Genomic DNA, 18531 nt, shown 5'->3' on the forward strand with positions numbered 1-18531 from the left:
CAGAATTCACATTTATTTACGTCGGTGACTCATCCAAAGGCCTCTGATTGGCCATCATGATTGGTTAAAATGCTCAACCGTGCAAAACACGAAATCTGATGCAGCATGAGCAGTTCTAAATGCAGTGGCACAATCAAACAGCTGTAATAGAATTTGTTTATTGTGCAGAGGTATTTTTTTCTCCTTTATATTGAATTTGTTCATTTTTGTTCATTTTGATGCTGTTTGTTTTTGACCCAAGTCCCTGTTAATTTACAAACCAAGGTTTGTACAGAACAAAACTACATCATTAATATTTTGTGATCCAAATTCAGGGCAGAGCAATGTTGCTGCACTTGAATTGACAACAAATAATGCTTTGCAAGTAATTTCTTATTGTTTATACAAGTTTCATTGATAAAAGCAGTATTTTGTATTTTGATGGCCCTAGCAACTGGTACTGGTTTAAATACATTGCCATAGCACATTGTCATGTGACCAACAACCTAAATGTTTACACAGGCCTTGTGTTTCACATTTGGTTTAGGATTTCAGTAGCTTAGTCAGTCACAACAGGGGAAACTAGGTAGTACAATGGCCGAGTGCGACCCATGGGAAAAGACCTATCCTGTCCCCTACCAAGTGCTCCGATGATTGCTATCATTACCAAGGGAGATTCCATCATCTACCTGAAAATAGGACAGCCTCAATCGAACACACACTCATATAGAGCTAATAGTTTGTTTAAAAGCACTTATTTCAATTTCCTCACTTTTATTTGTAGCTTCCCCTATTGTATAGCTGTGTTTCAGTGTTTAGGACTCATGCAGTGTGAGGTTATTATCGTTCAGTGTTTTGATCACATCAAATAAAGCTTTGTAGTTTGAGATAATTACATCGCATGGTCCCTAGTCTCAGACTAATTCAAATGCAATTTAGGCTATATAGACACAGACTACAGATTTTACGATTTCCTCTGCTCACTTTAGGTTTATCACGGGTCGTACCAAGCACTGTTATGATTATATTAGACTTATTAATAGTCATTTGGCAAATTATTATTACTTTATGACTTTTAAAGACTTTATTATGCAAATATTGAAAATATGTTTCAGTTTCTGTTATATTAAAATCAGTTTCCCGAAAGCTTTAAATCCAGTTCGTTTGTGTTTACTCTGTGGGTTGATAAGGAGTCCACCAGAGCACATGTGTCCTGACTCCGCCTACCATCTCAGTGTCTGCCTCTATTTACTTGTGGAGCAGATGGATACACCAGACATCTGAACCGAGAGAGTCTACACAAAACGTCACTAGCTAATACATGATGTAGTTTTTAATGAGTTACTGCTGAATTTGCTCTGAATAAATTTATCCAGTTAGTCGCTCTGTTGCTTGGAGGAGCAGTGTGTTTTAATCGTTTCTTCAGCATGTAGTAATAGGATGGGAAAGCTCTAGTGAGGGCTTCCTCACCACTGTCCGATGTAAAGGATGACTTTAGGTGGTTTGGCAACTGCTTTAAGCACCTCCACAGAATGCCTGTCTACACACAATGGAATACAAATACTGCTGCAGAGCGGCTTAATGTACCAGGACAACATCAACCGGTTGTGAGTTTAAAATATACCCGAATATGTTTAGCTTTTTTCTTATCTCTTTTTCTCCCCTTTTATGTCTTCTTATTTTTCATTTTCTTTTCTCTTTTATTTTCTTTTGCACATTTTCTTTTTTGTTTTCATTTTCATTTTTATTTCCTTTTCTTTTAGTTATTTTGGAAGGTTATTTATTTATTTTTATTTAATTCTTTATTTAATTTAAATCAAATTTTTATTAGTTTCAGTTCTTTATCTTTTCTATACTCTCTCACACATTGATTCCAAAGTTCAGTTATATTGTGATACTATTGGGCTCTTACTGTTACTTCCTGTAATGAAGGACGTTTAGTTTATCAAGGAACTAAATACGATGATGTTTCAATCTGAGAAGCTTGTTACATGTATGTTGTGTATGTTGTGTCACATGGAAATTGAGGCAGTCAAAACAAACAAAGTATAGTCTTACACCTTACATTACTCCTACACCCTCTTCCTGTCCTCAGTAAACAGGAAGTCCTTGCCACACACGTTTTTATAATTATGCAAAAACAAAACATTAATTCGGTTAAAGCATACTACAGGCCACACAGTCTCTTTTTTTGTGTGTGAAAAACATATGGTACAGTACAGTGCAGAAGCATCATTAAATTTAAGCAATGTTTGTATGCCTAAATTAGGATAGTTCTAAGATGTGGCCTTTTTTATCTTTACATGCACAATGTTATAAAGCAGTTATATATACAGAAACTCTCTAAGAAACATTCTTTTGAATAAGCAGACTATCTTGATTCATATAAATCAACAAGATCAAAATTGATTCAGAAATGTGGGGGTGAGTAACACCCATGAAACTGCTTTCAATAATAACTTAATCTTGATGCTGTCAATGCACACACATTGATGAAGTGTTCGGTTCACCATTACACGTTTGTCATTTCGTCTTTCTGTCTTTCCCCTCCCTTTTCCTGCTGTAACACTCAAACCACTGCTTAAATGAAACCATGTGTGTTAGTATTTCATCGTACAGTGCAAGGAGACAGAAGACAGTAGATTGAAGTGTGGTTGGACAGTTCTTGACCCCTGTCAAACTGCCACTTTATTTGTGTTCTGTTCATTTGTTAGATATTGTGGTGGGCGTTCACAGAATAGTTTTCACATTTCAAAACTTGCTTTCCAGGGTAGAAGGATTTGGGGGGATTAAGCTGGGAACTTCCTCATTGAATCTGCTCAGATTGCTCACTTGCTCTCTGAACCGCAGGTTTTGTCTGACTCAAAATAAGCCAAGAACTGTGGCTGTGTTTGTGTACATATCAAAGGTTAATGAAAACTAACCTTTAGGAATAAATGACCCAGAAATTAAAATTTCGTCATTAATTTATCATCTTGCTTTTACAAACTTGTATACCTTTCTTTCTTCCATGAATTACGAAAGTAAAACTTTTTTTGAGTGAGAGAGAGGTGTCCAGCTCACAATAAAAGAGGTACACAACATTATGTATTCCTCTGTGTTGTGTTGTAGTTTTCAGAAGCCATTCAGTAAGTTTCTGTGAACAATTAGAGATTTCATAATCTTAAAATCAAAACTTCCAGTCAACAACAGCGATGGACACCGATGAATTGAAGCAAGACCCCTTCCTATTTTTTTTTTTTTTTTTTGATTATCTGTTTCACTTGTCACAATACAGAAGGGAATTACGTATAATAGTAAATCACAAATAAATAAATCACAAACACAAACTATCCTGTTCGATTGTGTGTGTGTGTGTATATATATATATGTGATGTGTGTCTCTGTGTGTGTACATACATACTTATGTACACATACATAGATATATAAATACATAAAAATAGATATTTTTGTCTGTTACGCTGCAAACATGCGGCAAAAACAAAATCTTATAAGAAACAATCCTTTATAGTAGTTATAAAAAAATAACATAACCGGTTCATGATTAACAACAGATCATTAAAAAGATGCTACAGACTTTAGACACACAGTCACATGTGCATACTCCCATAATACTTCATTCTCACGCTTTCAAGACGACCTACAATAACACCCTCATAAAAAGACATATGGTTACGCACATGACTCGAAACAACAGGCACACATGCACTAAATGAATTCGTGTCTCTCTCACTTCTCTGTTCTCTCTGCTATTCAAACTCGCTCTTGTTTTACAGTCTGCATAGTCTGAATGTCATTGATTGGAGCAAGATATGTTGCATGGGATTATTCAAAGAACAGAAACTCGCACACAGATCCCCCAGCTGTCGCAGTGATGGGGAACAGAGTGTTCTTGTTTGTGTCCTGCACAGAGAGTTCGGTGTGTGAGCTAATGCCCTCAAAAAGGAGTCCTCCCATATTCCCCTACTGAACTCACTGTCTCATGTTCCACTTGAGATGTAAAACCCATTAGAATTCATAGAAAAGATAGAATCAGCACAGTGTTGCTTTCACATAATAGGTACAATATAATAAAAAAAGATTAAGCCTTTGTTTTTTGTTTTTTCTCTGTACATTTTTAGGTTCCTTAATTTTGACTAATTTTAACTTAATTTTAATGTTTTTCTGGCATCATAACATTGTGGTCAGAGCAGTATTTGCATGTGCAAGCACTCTTAAAAAAATGTAAATGTCTATTTGATTTCAAAATGTTACAGTGTAAAGATAGTAACAAAAAAAAAAAAACAAAGTTCAAAATGCATACATCACCGTTCAAAAAGTTTAGGGTCCGTAAGATTAATTTATTTGTTTTTATTTTGCTTTTATGTTGTTAAAAGTCTATCTAATCTAATCTAATTATCTATCATAAAAAAATAGAAACATTAATTTTGTCAAAAAAAGTGCAATTTAAAATAACTTTTCTATTTTAATATGGTTTAAAATGTAATTTATTCCTGAGATGGCAAAGCTGCCATTGCCTCAGTCTTTAGTGTCACATGGTCATTCAGAAATCATACTCGTATGTTGAAGAAATCATTTTTATTGTTATGAATATTGAAAACAGTTGTGCTGTTTAATATTTTTCTTTAAACAATACTTTTTCAGTACTTTTTGATAAATAGAAATGTCAAAAGAGCAACATTTATCTGAAATGGAAATCTTTTGTAACATTATGGATGTCTTTACTGTCATCTTTAATTAATTTAATGCATCCTTGCTGAATATAAGTATTTATTTCTTAAAGAAAAAAAAGACATACTGATCCCACACTTTTAAATGGAAATGTATTTACGTTCAAATATACACTATATTTACATTTTTGTTTTTTTCTCTGTCCTCAGCATCAGTGAAAGCTTCCTAACAGTAAAAGGTGCTGCCCTTTTCCTTCCACGTGGGAATGGCTCCTCTTCCTCCTCCTGCTCCTCCAGAATCACAGCACAGCGCAGCAAACATGCAGGTAAGGGCATCTGTTAGACAGCACGTGCAAAATGGGCGCTAAAAAGAATGTGAGTATTAATAGTTAATGAGCAATTTGAACTTTTGGTGCAGGGGACCTTCAGCAGCACCTGCAGACAATGTTCACATTACTCCGGCCAGAGGACAACATCCGCCTGGTAAGTACCACACACACAGAAACTAGCTCTCCACCAAAACCTTGTGAGCTGCCCATGGAGGGCATATTTTTGGGCACGGTTTGGCACAAATGAGCCCACATTGCATGAATCCTTCACATTTAAGAGGAATCCAAAATGGGGAAGATGTAAATAATATAATGAAAGTCTAAAGGCTCATCTAAGATACTGATACTAGGTTTTTTCTGAATTAACTCTCTACTCTCCTTACAGGCTGTGCGGTTGGAGAGTGCTTTCCCGCAGTGTACCCGTTACATGGTGGTGGTCTCCACTAATGGCAGACAGGACACAGAAGAGAGTGTGGTGCTGGGCATGGACTTCAGCCCCTCTGACAGGTTTGCATGTGCTGATACTTGTACTGTTAATGTAAACCAATCAAATATAGTAACAAAGAATAATTACGTTTTCTGTTCTTTGCAGTTCCTGTTCCATAGGCATGGTGCTTCCTTTGTGGAGTGACACACGGATCCATCTGGATGGTGACGGGTAGGTGTGGCAAATCTTATAAAAAATGACAATCCGATTCTCCTGCAGGTAGTTCAGATGGTGTTTCACTCCTTTGTTTTCTTTACAGGGGATTCAGTGTGTCTACAGATAACAAGATACACATATTCAAGCCTGTATCAGTCCAAGCCATGTGGTGGGTGCCTTTCCTTTTTTGGAAAAAATAGATCTTCTTTAAAAAAAAAAGTCGTAGTCAAAAGTCATTTGCCCTCTATTTATGGAACAAAACATTGTTTATTATTTATGTTTTGTTACATATTTTATTATTTATTTATGTTTCTTCATAAAAACAAACTGTATACATTTATTGTAAATAAAATAGATTGATTTTAAAAATTATAAATATGTGAGCTTATCATCATTGAATCAGTTAAATCAATTGACCCTTGTATAATGTCATCTATCATCCCTAGGCTGTTAATTTGTTGCCTAAGGTTTTGATCTAGTATTGATACTGGGATACTAAAGGCTAATATTGTACTAAAGAAACAATTTTACTATCTGTCCAACCCTAATATGGTGGCGTGTGCTGATATGGATCACCTTTTTCTCTCAGGTCTGCCCTGCAGTCTCTTCATAAGGCCTGTGAAGTGGCCCGCTGTCATAACTACTTCCCAGGCAGCCTCTTCCTGACTTGGGTGAGTTACTACCAGAGCCGGGTGTCTTCAGATCAGGCCCGCATCAATGAGTGGAACGCCATGCAGGACGTGCAGTCCCACCGTGCAGACTCGCCTGTGCTCTTCTCTGAAGTGTGAGTACTAATTTGTAAATGGTCCTGCAATTTGAGAAAACTTGCGCCAAATTTGGTGCATCATGGAAATATATTGTTTGCTTGTTTTGCTTGATAGATTTGGACGAAGTGATGAAATGTTTACCAAAATATTTTTATTTTTATTATTTTTTTTGCTTTGTGTCTCCAGGCCAACTGAGCGAGAAAGAACAGAGAGACTCATCAAGACTCGTTTGAGAGAGATCATGATGCAGAAAGACCTTGAGAACGTCACCTCTAAAGATGTATGATGCAAATACACATCCTAAAAATCATTTTCTGAATGTTTTATTTGTTCAGTACTCACATGTACTCAGCTCAGACATTGTACCTGCACACACATTTCTGTTTAGATCCGCACAGAGCTGGAGATGCAGATGGTGTGTAACCTACGGGAATTTAAAGAGTACATTGATAATGAGATGATCGTCATCTTGGGGCAGATGGACAGGCCCACAGAGATTTTTGAGCATGTTTACCTGGTGAGTTATGCCACAAATACATTTTAATCATACATTTTGGTTACATTGTACCATAAGTCATTTTTGAACTGCACATAATTATAGGGTTCTGAATGGAATGCATCTAATCTGGAAGAGCTACAAAACACCGGGTGAGTTTTGTTGACATCGTCATCTATGAAAACGCACATACCTATAATACCTGCAATAGAAGCTACTTTGTCAGACTATTTTAGCCATAAACCTGTCTTATCTTTTATTATTTGCTTTGAAATCTATTCTTGGCGTTAATGATTACATAGATTTTCGGTTATGTCTTTGTGTTAACTATCAGGGTGCAATACATCCTTAATGTGACGCGGGAGATCGATAACTTCTTTCCAGGCCTATTTGAGTACCACAATATCCGGGTTTACGATGAAGAGGCCACAGACTTGCTGGCTTACTGGAATGACACTTACAAATTTATCTCTAGAGCCAAGTGAGTATGAATAACTTCCTAATGCTAATTTTGGAGTAAAACACACGGGTGTTCTAGCTGTAATTGTTATACAAATATGTTTATTAACAAAGAACTTGCACTCTTTCTAAGTACTTATATTACGTTTGTTATGTCAGAATTACTACATTTACGAGAATCTACTCTAAAACAATTTGGTATCACTTATACATTTGAAACCAGAAGTTTACATACACCTTGCAGAATCTGCAAAATGTTAATTATTTTACCAAAATAAGAGGGATCATACAAAATGTTATGTTATTTATTTATTTTTTTTATTTAGTACTGACCTGAATAAGATATTTCACATAAAAGACATTTACATATAGTCATCAAGAGAAAATAATAGTTGAATTTATAAAAATGGCCCGTTCAAAAGTTTATATACGCTTGATTCTTAACACTGTGTTGTTACCTGAATTATCCACAGCTGTGGGTTTTTTTTTTTAGTGATAGCTCTTCATGAGTCTCTTGTTTGTACCAAACCGTTAAACTGCTGTTCTTCAGAAAAAAAATCCTTTAGGTCCTACAAATTCTTTGGTTTTTCAGAATTTCAGAACCTTTTCCAACAATGACTGTATGATTTTGAGACAACTGAGGACAACTGAGGGACACATAAGCAACTATTACAGAAGGTTCAAATGCTCACTGATGCTTCAGGAGGAAACGCATTGTATTAAGTTTAAAACTTTTTGAATTTGAAGCTTATTTTGTCTTCTGGGAAACATGTAAGTATATTTTCTAGCTCTGAAGGGCAGTACTAAATAAAATAAAAAAATATATATATGATATTTGGGCAAAATAAAAAAAAATTACAAATCTTCATTCTGTTCAAAAGTTTACACCCTTGTAATGCATTGTTTTTCCTTCTGGAGCATCACTGAGTGTTTGGGCCTTCTGTAATAGTTGCTTATGTGTCCCTCAGTTGTTCTCACTGTGAAAAGATGAATCTCAAAATCATACAGTCATTGTTAGAAAGGGTTCAAATACACAAAAATACTGAAAACCAAAGAATTTATGGGACCTGAAAGAATTTTTCTGAAGAACAGTGGGCAGTTTAACTGTTCAGGACAAACAAGGGACTCTTGAACAACTATCACAAAGACAAAACAAAACAAAACAACACCGTATTAATAATCAAGCGTATGTAAACTTTTGAATGGGGTCATTATTTTCTCTTGTGGTTCGATTTGTAAATGTCTTTTATGTAAAATAACCTGTTCAGATCAGTACTAAATAAAAAATAACATGCATTTTGTATGATCCTTCTTATTTTGGTAAAATAGTTAACATTTTGCAGATTCTGCAAGGTGTATGTAAACTTCTGGTTTCAACTGTAACTGCAAACTGATCCATCTATGGCTGTGTTGTTAATGGCAAGAAAATACTTTATCAATACATGAATTTTATGGATGTATTAAAATTCTGGCAGATACCAATAAGACAATGAAATATAACCAAAAAGTAATACAATTATAAAAATATTTATTATATTAAATATTAGTAGAAGTTTAAATTTCAAAACATTAAAATTAAAATAAAAATAATACAAAAATAACATATAATTTTAAATGTTAAAAGTAGTTTTAGGCATCACAATATTGTACAGTGTTAAAGGGGCCATCGGATGCAAAGTTCACTTTTACATGTTGTTTGAACATTAATGTGTAATGATAAAAATCCATGCAGTGGTTTTTAATTAATCTGTAAAAATAATATCCCCTTTTTCAAATCGAGCCATTCTCAGATGCCTGTCGGTGTGGCGTCACACCGACAGAGGCCGCTCCCACGATAGTTGATTGACATGAACGTCTTACCTCAGACCAGCCCTAAATCAGCTGTAACAGTCCGACCTCCATTCTTTCGATGCCGGAGCAGGGATGTTAGACAAGAATATCTCAGATTTAGTGATTGAGGTGTTGTGTTGCTGGATGTAATATTGAACATAGTGGTCGTCATTTACTCCCAATATCTGAGGCACTGAAGATGCTGTGGATTAAGTTTGTTTGTGAAGGGAATGCACCTCCCGATCTACATAAATGCGTCTATGTTCACGCAAATCATTTGATGATTCAGCTTCACCTACAGCAGAAGTGAGTATAAGGGTTTTTTTATGAATCTCTGTAATCACCTTTCCTAATAACGTGCTAGTTAGCAAGTTTTGTGGCTAAACGTGCTAAATGCGGCTAAAGTAAACAATCTCTCAGAGTACAGCTCGTCACTCTACAGAGAGAAGAGAGGGACGGTGCGAGCAGAGCTCATTTGCATTTAAAGGAACAATCAATCAGAAAAGGTTGATTTTTGCAGAGCTCATTTTGACAAGGTAAAAATGGTGTTGTTTTATATTACCATTGAGAATTTTTAACCAAAGTATATTATAGACTTTTCATTAAGACCCTAAAGAATCATATCATATCAACATATTATATCAACATATCAAATGGGCATCTGATGACCCCTTTAAAAATGGAAGTTTATTGTGAGATTGCATTTAACAATGTTATTAAATTATGTTTTTAAAGATTAACTTTGAATGACCATTAGATGACAGCAAAAGTAATCTAAATGTAAAAATATAGGAACTGAGCATTATATCCAGTTGGTTCAATACACATATATCCAGTACTGACTGATACTAATCAATGGGGAAAAAAAAACTCACCACTATCAGCTAATAACAAATATTCTTTTAATATGTATTATGTGTCCCTAATTAATTCATCTCAATATGCCTTTGCAATATTGAGTACAAAAAATTGCCTCTTCAAATATTTTGAGGTATCTAATTAGCTTTTACTGTTTATGTATTTGCTGTTGGTGTTCTTTTAACATTTAAAAAAAAAAAAAAAAAATAAAAATGTAATATATGATTTTGAGGAATTTATGTTAGAAAACGAATGGATAATACAATTTCTGAAAATCCAAATGATTAAGAACTTCAAATAGCATCCAGTGCACAACATTAAGGAAGATACACTAATAGGAATACTGAAGAACTCCTCATTGAATTTTCATCAGTTAAAATTACATGTTCAACAAAGGCATGAACAGTTTTTAGTAAGAAACTTGAAATTACTGTAATTCTGATGTAATATGAACAAAGAACCAAAGTTTCAGGTTTAAAATCTCTTTTTGTTTCTCTCTTCTCCTTGATTTCAGATAAAGTTGTCTTAATTCAAATTAATTGTTAACCTGTGTTTTTAGTTTTGCTTTACCAACAGATGTCATGTTGACAGTGCTAGCACTACATCCATCTTTTAACACAAGACTAATATGATACCTACAGGAAAGCAGGGGCGAAGTGTCTGGTGCATTGTAAGATGGGTGTTAGTCGTTCAGCCTCCACTGTGATCGCATACGCCATGAAGGAGTACGGCTGGGACCTAGACCAGGCCTTTGAGTATGTGAAAGAGCGGCGAGCCGTCACCAAACCCAACCCATCATTCATGAGACAGCTAGAGGAGTATCAGGGAATCCTGATAGCCAGGTAAATGTGTCATTTGAATGTGTAGTCATGTGAATAGCAGGAAATGTCTGTGCGCACTCAAATATTTAAACATGCAGGTATGCCACTCACTCTAATGAATGCAGACAAGTTCACTTCCATTTTAATGACATGTTTCTTTTCACAGTTGATTATAGGGCTCTGAATGCATTCATTGAGAAGTTACAGTGGCTGTTCGACCACATTCCGCTTAGTAACTTGTACGATTGTGTTCTTGTGTCTCAAAGGTTGTAGGTTTGTGCATGTGGTGCTCTAGTGTGGGTGGGTATGCATGTGCAACAATGCACTTGCACTTGCGCTTCCTGTAAAATCACTGAATGGGATTATTCACGTGTTTTTTGTTTTTGTTTTTGTGTTTTTCACTCAAGCTGTGAAAGTTTGCATACATGTTTTCCATCCTCTTTCTAACCCATTATAAGCAGTTCAAACTTTCATGGTGGTGGTGGCATTTCATGTTGCTAAATACTGAATGTTAAAATCATAACCATGGTTTCCCATTTTTGCAGCTTAGTTTGCATAAATGGTCTGGGTTTATGCAACCCATTACACTACCATTCAAAGGTTTGGGGTCTGTAAGATTTTTTTATTTTTTTTTTATTTATTTTAATACTTTTATTTTACAAGGATACATTAAACTGATTAAAAGTGACAGTAAAAATATTTTCAATCAAATATTTTATTTAAATTTCCAATTTAAATAAATGTTGTGTATTTTTCCACTCATCAAATAATTCTGGGGGGAAAAAATGTAGCGCAGTTTCCACAAAAATATTAACCACCATAACTGAAAATAATAAGAAATGTTTCTTGAGCATTAAATCTACATATTAGAATGATTTCTGAAGGATCATGTGACTCTGAAGTCTGGAGAAGTGGTTGCGGAAAATTAAGCTTTGTTATCACAGGAATAAATTACATTTTAAAATACATTGAAATAGAAAAGAGTTATTTTAAATTGCAATAATATTTCAGATCATTACTCTTTTGAATGTTTTTTTAATGCACCTTTGAAAAACATAAAAACAAATCTTACCAACCCAAAACTTTTGAACAGTAGTTTGTTTATTGCAGCATGCTATTTTATTTCGGTAAAGTAAGAATACTGTTTTCATGATATGGCCAATTTACGATGAACAAAATAGCTATTTTTACCACAGTTAACATTTCTCTGTCATTTTACAGTCTTATACTACAAGCTGTCATGTTGTAAATAATGTGTTGTTACAGTCAGTATTCACTCAGCTGATTAGAGCAGATTGTGTGAAATAAGACAAATGTGCTATGAGTGACTGTGCTATAATTCATTAGTAGTTTGCATCAAAAACAGCATTTTTTTTTCAACATTAATATTTTTATATAGATTGCACACTGCAGAATTTCTGGGCACACAGTAATAACAAATCATTAACAATTTTTGCAGGCTGAAACATAAAGAGAATATGAAAAATGACATGTTGCTACTTTCAACAGATGATCCCAATTAAAACTTGCCCAAACACACACACACACACACACACACACACACAAAAGAAAACAAATGTATTGTAACTGTCAGTTAGAATTATCATATGTAATTATTTTTAATTACTTTGAATTAATAAACAAAAATAAATATATTAATAAAAAATAATTTGAATATCAAATAATATATCAGCCACCAAAATATATTGTAACCCTCTACTTCCTTTATACATTGCTACAGTGAAGGTTACTTTCATGAAAGGCTCTTTTTTAATTTTCATTAGTTATACCGACTTTTGAATATTTTGTTTACACAACCTTTCCTTTTCTCCATACTAGCAAACAGAGACACAATAAGTTATGGCGTTCCCACTCAGATAGTGATCTGTCGGAGCACCATGAGCCGCTCTGTAAGGCCACTGCTGCACAGTCTCTCGGACGCTCCAATTCCCGCAACCAGACCTTCGGCCAGACATCACCATCAATACAGGAGCTACTGCAGACTCTCACACCCACCTCAGCCAGTGCTACTGGAGCTAAGGAGAAGACAGAGCCTGATACGGCATCCTGCCCAGATACTCACATTTACAATGGCCTGGGGAACCAAGACGACGACCTACATGAACCCACAGGGACCCCCTCCCTCCTCAGACCCAGGGCTGCCACTGTGGTCCCAGAGGCCAGATCCGATGTCACCTCTGTGACTATTGCAGAGACTGTTCCGTTGGTTCGTCCTCATCCACCTGCCGCTGTACATAACCCACCCTCATCCCCTAGGCTTCTCTCAGATGCAAAGGCCAAGCAAGGCCCATCTGAACAACCTGAGGTGTCCCATATTGTGCCTTTGGAGAAGTCTAGTCCAAAGGTGCTCTCATCTGTAAGCGTTAGGAGTAGGACTCCTGAGCCATGCACACAGACCCCGGACTCTTCAGGGCTGCAGGATATCAGCCAGCAAGTGCCTAACACGGAGACAGACTGTGCAGGGCTAATTTACAGCAGTGATGAAGACCACCACCCCAGTGCCACATTACACAGAGCTGGGCTCTCTACCATCCCTTCCTTGACTCTAAGCGCAGACCGCATTGACTTCTTCAGTGCCAGAGAGAAGTTCCAGGGCCTTTCTCAAGAGGGTCAGATCCGTGGGACTTCTGAGCAGGCGGTGCAACAGACACCTCGGGACAAAAGCCCAAGTGTAGAGACCAAACGGCTACTTCCCGACAACCCTATCAAAGAGGAGGAACAGAAAAAGGTAAGGGGTTATTGAAGAACTGTGGGAATGTGCAGTCTTGGTGTAGTTTTGGAAACTTCCCCTTATAGGGACTGATAATTTCATCATTTATTCACTCTCATGTCATTCCAAACCTGTATAGCTGTCTTCTGTGGAACACAAATGAAAGATACTTGAATAATAAAGACATTTGAATAATGCAGGTTTGAAACAACATGAGGCTGAGTAAATGATGACAGAATTTTGGGTGAAATGTCCATTTAACCCTACAATGCTATAGTTTCTTAAAGGGATGGTTCACTCAAACATGCACAAATACAAAAAGGGAATTTATTTACTTTTTTGTCAATTCTCAATGAAATCAATTAAAAAGCTTTGGTGCATCTGTCTTAATATTATGTTATCGTCCTGCAGCAAGGGAATAATGTTCCTGAGAGTAAGTGTCAAACTTTATTAAAATCAGGTTCCGTTCCCATACTGTGTCTCACCACAATCATTTTTCAATGAAGTCATGTCCCACACTGCCACCCGCTGTTGATGAGAAATGTTGCATGGGATTCTTCATTTGTCATGGTGTTGATCAGTCTGCAGCAATTGCATTCAGTTTTCATGTACAATTGGAGTAAAAGGTGAAGTGTGTAATTTTTTTGATGGTAAAATATCAATGCTAATCGCAGTTGGAATCCACTTGGAAGGTCACTGTGGCTCTTTATTAAATTGATGTCATGAATTACAATATTAAAACGAATGAATACATTCAAAATGTAATAAATTACTTGACGGTTAGAACGCTTTGATGAACTTCCTACTTGCGAGCTCTAGGCAGCAGATGTGTTATGTTCATTTCTGGGAGGCCAGTCATTTGACATGCTTTGGCTCCTGCATTTTAAAATGACCAGATAAACATGTTTTCTTTTATTATCTGAGCGAACTATTCAGTCACACGACTCGTTGATGCAAAGTCACATGGCTTTTTTGGATACACATGTAGGAATTTATTTCACCAAACACCCTAGTATCAATGCCATGACTTTAGCACAGTCAGGCACCACTCACATTTTTGCAACTCTGCCTTTTGCCACTAGAGGCATAGAAATTGTACACTTCACCTTTAAAATCACAAAATAATAAAGCTATATATTCGGTACAAATAACCACCTCATGCCTTTGTTTTTCTGCTACAGGAGAGCTGCAGTGTCTCAGTCCATAACATAGTTTTAGAAATGGAGTCCATAGGGCACAGTGTAACCCCTCCCCCCCCTCCTACCAGCCAACCTGTTTCCAGTAGCAGCAGTGAGGAAGAGGAGTTCACACAAGCCACATCAGCGGAAGCTGAAAAGGAGAAGGTGGAGCATGAGAAGGACCAGCAAGGCGACTGGCCAAAGGGCACTGTGCGCCGAGCCACCAGGGAGCTTGAGCAGAAGATCAAGCAGGAGGTCTCGTCAGTGGCACTGGTGTCCTCGGCCCCCACATGTCCCTCGCAACGCTCCCCCGTCAACACCAGCAGCAGAGAGAAAACTGAGGAGACCTCATCCCACACACACCTCACACCTGATCCAAGCACTGTGTCAACATGCCATCACCAGCCTCAGAACAACACAGATAAGTTGGAGAAAGATGAGAGTCTTTCAGCTGATGAGGACGGAACGGGAAGAGAGAGCAAGAAAAGACTCAGGGAGGGAGAGCCCATGAACACCGGCCTCACAAACTCAAGACCAAGCCATTCCATTTCATCTAGCTCATCTCTGGCCATGGTTCTACAGCTGGAGGGAATCACAGAGCAGGAGAGTTACACAGACTCCGATTGTCTGCCAGGACGCTGTCCACAAGACATGAGGGAAACCTGGGAGACCCTGAAAGAGCTCGGGGCATTCCTCTGGCAGGTGAGTGGCTGCTCGGACAGGCGGCTCAACCAACCATGGTCCAGGAGGGAGCAAAGAAAGGGCCGGGCTGCGCGAGAGAGGACCAGAGAGGTGGAGGCTCGGATCCGGCAGGCTGGTCTGACCCCACCCTCAATGATGAAACGCTCAGCCTCGTTGGCCAAACTTGGGTCTTTGGAGCTCTCGCCTGTTGACCTGAGCGAGCTTGACTTAAGTCCTGCCTTATTCTCTGCTCCCACCAATAAGCCACGTCCCCACTTGTGTAGTGATGATACCTCAAAAAAGAAACGCGTTTTGCCCCATTGCACTCCTGCTCTCCCTTCCTCTTCTGCCTCTCCTGTTTCTTCCACTGGATCTCATATGCTCGGACAGGCAGAGAATGATGATAAGACTGAAGAGGCAGAATATAGTGACTGTGATGTCATACCCATGTCACTGCCACTCTCCCCACCCTCCAGTCAGTGTTGGAGGCGGGATAATGCACATGAGGCGGTAGGTTGTGCCCCATTACCTGCTCCTGCCTTGATACCTGTGGCAACACGCCAACAATATGGGAGGACGCATCCCCTGCGGAGGCTGAAGAAACGAACAGTTAACCCTTACCACACTATGTGACTTTTATTCTGTATGTGTGAGTGTATGTGTGTTTGTGCCTGCCAGTGTGTGATTAAAGAGATAGTACACCCAAAAATGTTAATTCTGTAATTTACTCATCATCATGGCGATCCAGACTTGTATGACTTTTTCTTCTGTGGAACACTTTTTTCTTACAATTAAAGTCAGTTGGGTCCAAAACAACAGATCTAGAACCCCACTGACTTTCATTGTATGGACGAAAACATTCTACAAAATGTCTTTTGTTTTTTCACAGAAGAAACAAAGTCATACAGGTTTGGGTGGACATGACGGTGGGTAAATGATGATAGTTTTTTTTTTGGGTGAACTATCCATTTAACTTGCCACGCATACCTCAGTGGGCCTTATCCAACTGGAAATCAAACAATGTCGATATTTTAGAGCACAAATGCGATTTGAATGTTTTTGGTGGGTTTGATGGCCCATAGAATAGGAATCATGTAATCCTGACCCATCATTTGAGTAGAGAAAAAATTGCTGCTCTGGAGGAACAATGAAATGTTATGACTGATATACTTTTTGCACAGTGTCTATCAGGTCATTCTTTGCATACTATGGTAATACATTACCGTTTCATCTTTTACGTTGTCAGTCTATGAACGAAAACCACAACGTTCTCTGCTGAATTGGATTCTGGAGGTGTGTGTGTATGTGTGTGTGTGTTTGAGAGGGAGAGAGAGAGAGAGAGAGAGAGAGAGAGAGAGAGAGAGAATGTATGCATGTTAAGGGTTGAAGGAGAGCCATACATGAGTATGTTTAAAATCATTCAAAAATGAATGACATGTAATTGTGAGTGTAAAATTATTACAGATGTGAGATTATTATGTGTGTGCATGTTGGTTTAATAAGAATGGGATCAGTTCTGTGGTACTTGTAGAATGTAGAGTTTATGGGCCTCAGTGTGTGTATGTATATTTTGTGGATGTGTATGATATGTATACTTTAACATGGGCGTGTGCATTTTCTGTCTGTTTTCGACTTTGTGCAGTTTATTCCTTCAGCATTTTCTGTTTTGTTAAAGATGCAACAAAAAAGAGACATGGGGGATTTTAATATGCACTTTTTATTATTGTTTTAAATTTTTTTTTTTTTTTTTCTTTTTTTTTTTAACTGTGGTTTGTATTCTGGAAGCATGTTCGCAAGAGTATGTATTTAGAGTTGCTTGTAAGGGTGTCTGTTGTACAGAGCAAAAAAGAAAGAAAACTGAAATATGTCTGACTGGACAAATATTTTCTCTTTTTATTGTGCTTAAACTGTGACAATTAAAGAAAATTTCAAGTGGACAAAAATACTTTGTGTGTGTGTGTGTGTGTGTGTGTGTGTGTGTTTTGTTTTGTTTTGTTTTGTTTTTGTAACCAGGTTTCCAGAGTCATAAAACACTGCACATATATGTATGTGTATATGCCTAAAAGTGTCATTTTAAAAAGTTAGGAAAAGAAATTTCAGAAGTTATGTATATTTCTAGTTATGCTCAGCTCTAAAATCTAAAATATTTTGTCAGGTAGAAATTGCTCTAGAAATTGCAAGTCTACATTTTACTGGCCCAACTTCTAAGAGGGAGAACCCTGTATGTATTAATTTTTCATACTTTTCATGAAACCATTAATTTTTAACTGATGCTTGCTACACTTTTAAAACGGAAATTATCTGCACATCAGGATAATTTATTGATAGATAATATTTTAACTTAGTCTGACTAATGCATGAAAGCCACAACAAACTAATTGTTCAGAAGGTATCAACAAATGTCAGGGGGCTACCACAAAGGTATCGCCCGACTATCTGTAGGATTGTTTCTTATGCCGAGGTCACCTTAACCGCCAGATCCAGTCCGTATCCAGATCAGATGGTCATTGCAGTCCTCTGGATCCAGTCCGTACCCAGCCCAGACGGTGGATCAGCACCTAAAGACGACCTCTACAGCACTGAATGTCATTGGAGACCACATCGACTAGATGAGCCCCTGAGACGGATCCCCAGTGAAGACCTCGTCACCTAGACGGCTATCGGCACAGGACCACGGGACCTGGCGAGTCCTCTGTGTCTGGCCAGAGGAGAACTGGCCCCCTGTCTAAGCCTGGTTTCTCCCAAGGTTTTTTTCTCCATTTGTCACCGATGGAGTTTTGGTTCCTTGCCGCTGTCGCCTCTGTCTTGCTTAGTTGGGGACACTTTATCTTCACTTTATCTTCACACAATATTGTATTTTATTTTGTTGTATTTGATTAACTACCTTTACCTGAAAATTGAGTGTTTACTGTTGCCTTTTGCATTGTTGATGTACTATTTCCTATTTAATACTGTACAGCCGCCTTGTCACAATTCTGTATTGTTAAAGGCGGTATATAAATAAAGGTGATTTGATTTGATTGATTGGATACTTAAAACATCCATAAAATTGATGTATACTTAGAGAGTATGAAATGCAGGGTTTATGG

General features: G+C 37.4%; 1 protein-coding gene across 2 annotated transcripts in view; it reads left to right on the forward strand.

The window, feature by feature from the left end:
- ssh2b (slingshot protein phosphatase 2b) overlaps positions 1-17387 on the forward strand; it is a 28180-nt gene extending 10793 nt beyond the window's left edge. Inside the window, exons 1-14 of one of the 2 annotated variants that reach the window (XM_051093027.1) lie at positions 1253-1586; positions 4860-4975; positions 5068-5132; positions 5364-5485; positions 5571-5636; positions 5725-5790; positions 6211-6405; positions 6575-6668; positions 6777-6905; positions 6990-7036; positions 7219-7365; positions 10673-10873; positions 12692-13601; positions 14765-17387. In XM_051093027.1, coding sequence (XP_050948984.1) covers positions 1468-1586; positions 4860-4975; positions 5068-5132; positions 5364-5485; positions 5571-5636; positions 5725-5790; positions 6211-6405; positions 6575-6668; positions 6777-6905; positions 6990-7036; positions 7219-7365; positions 10673-10873; positions 12692-13601; positions 14765-16075 — 3588 coding nt within the window. In that variant the 5' untranslated portion in view covers positions 1253-1467 and the 3' untranslated portion in view covers positions 16076-17387. Of the gene's footprint in view, positions 1-1252; positions 1587-4859; positions 4976-5067; positions 5133-5363; positions 5486-5570; positions 5637-5724; positions 5791-6210; positions 6406-6574; positions 6669-6776; positions 6906-6989; positions 7037-7218; positions 7366-10672; positions 10874-12691; positions 13602-14764 lie in introns of those variants that run through there. The other variant, XM_051093029.1, reaches the window with a different exon arrangement.
- Positions 17388-18531: the final 1144 nt, after the last annotated feature.

Source organism: Labeo rohita, chromosome 21, assembly GCF_022985175.1.
Source record: "Labeo rohita strain BAU-BD-2019 chromosome 21, IGBB_LRoh.1.0, whole genome shotgun sequence".
NCBI lineage: Eukaryota > Metazoa > Chordata > Actinopteri > Cypriniformes > Cyprinidae > Labeo > Labeo rohita.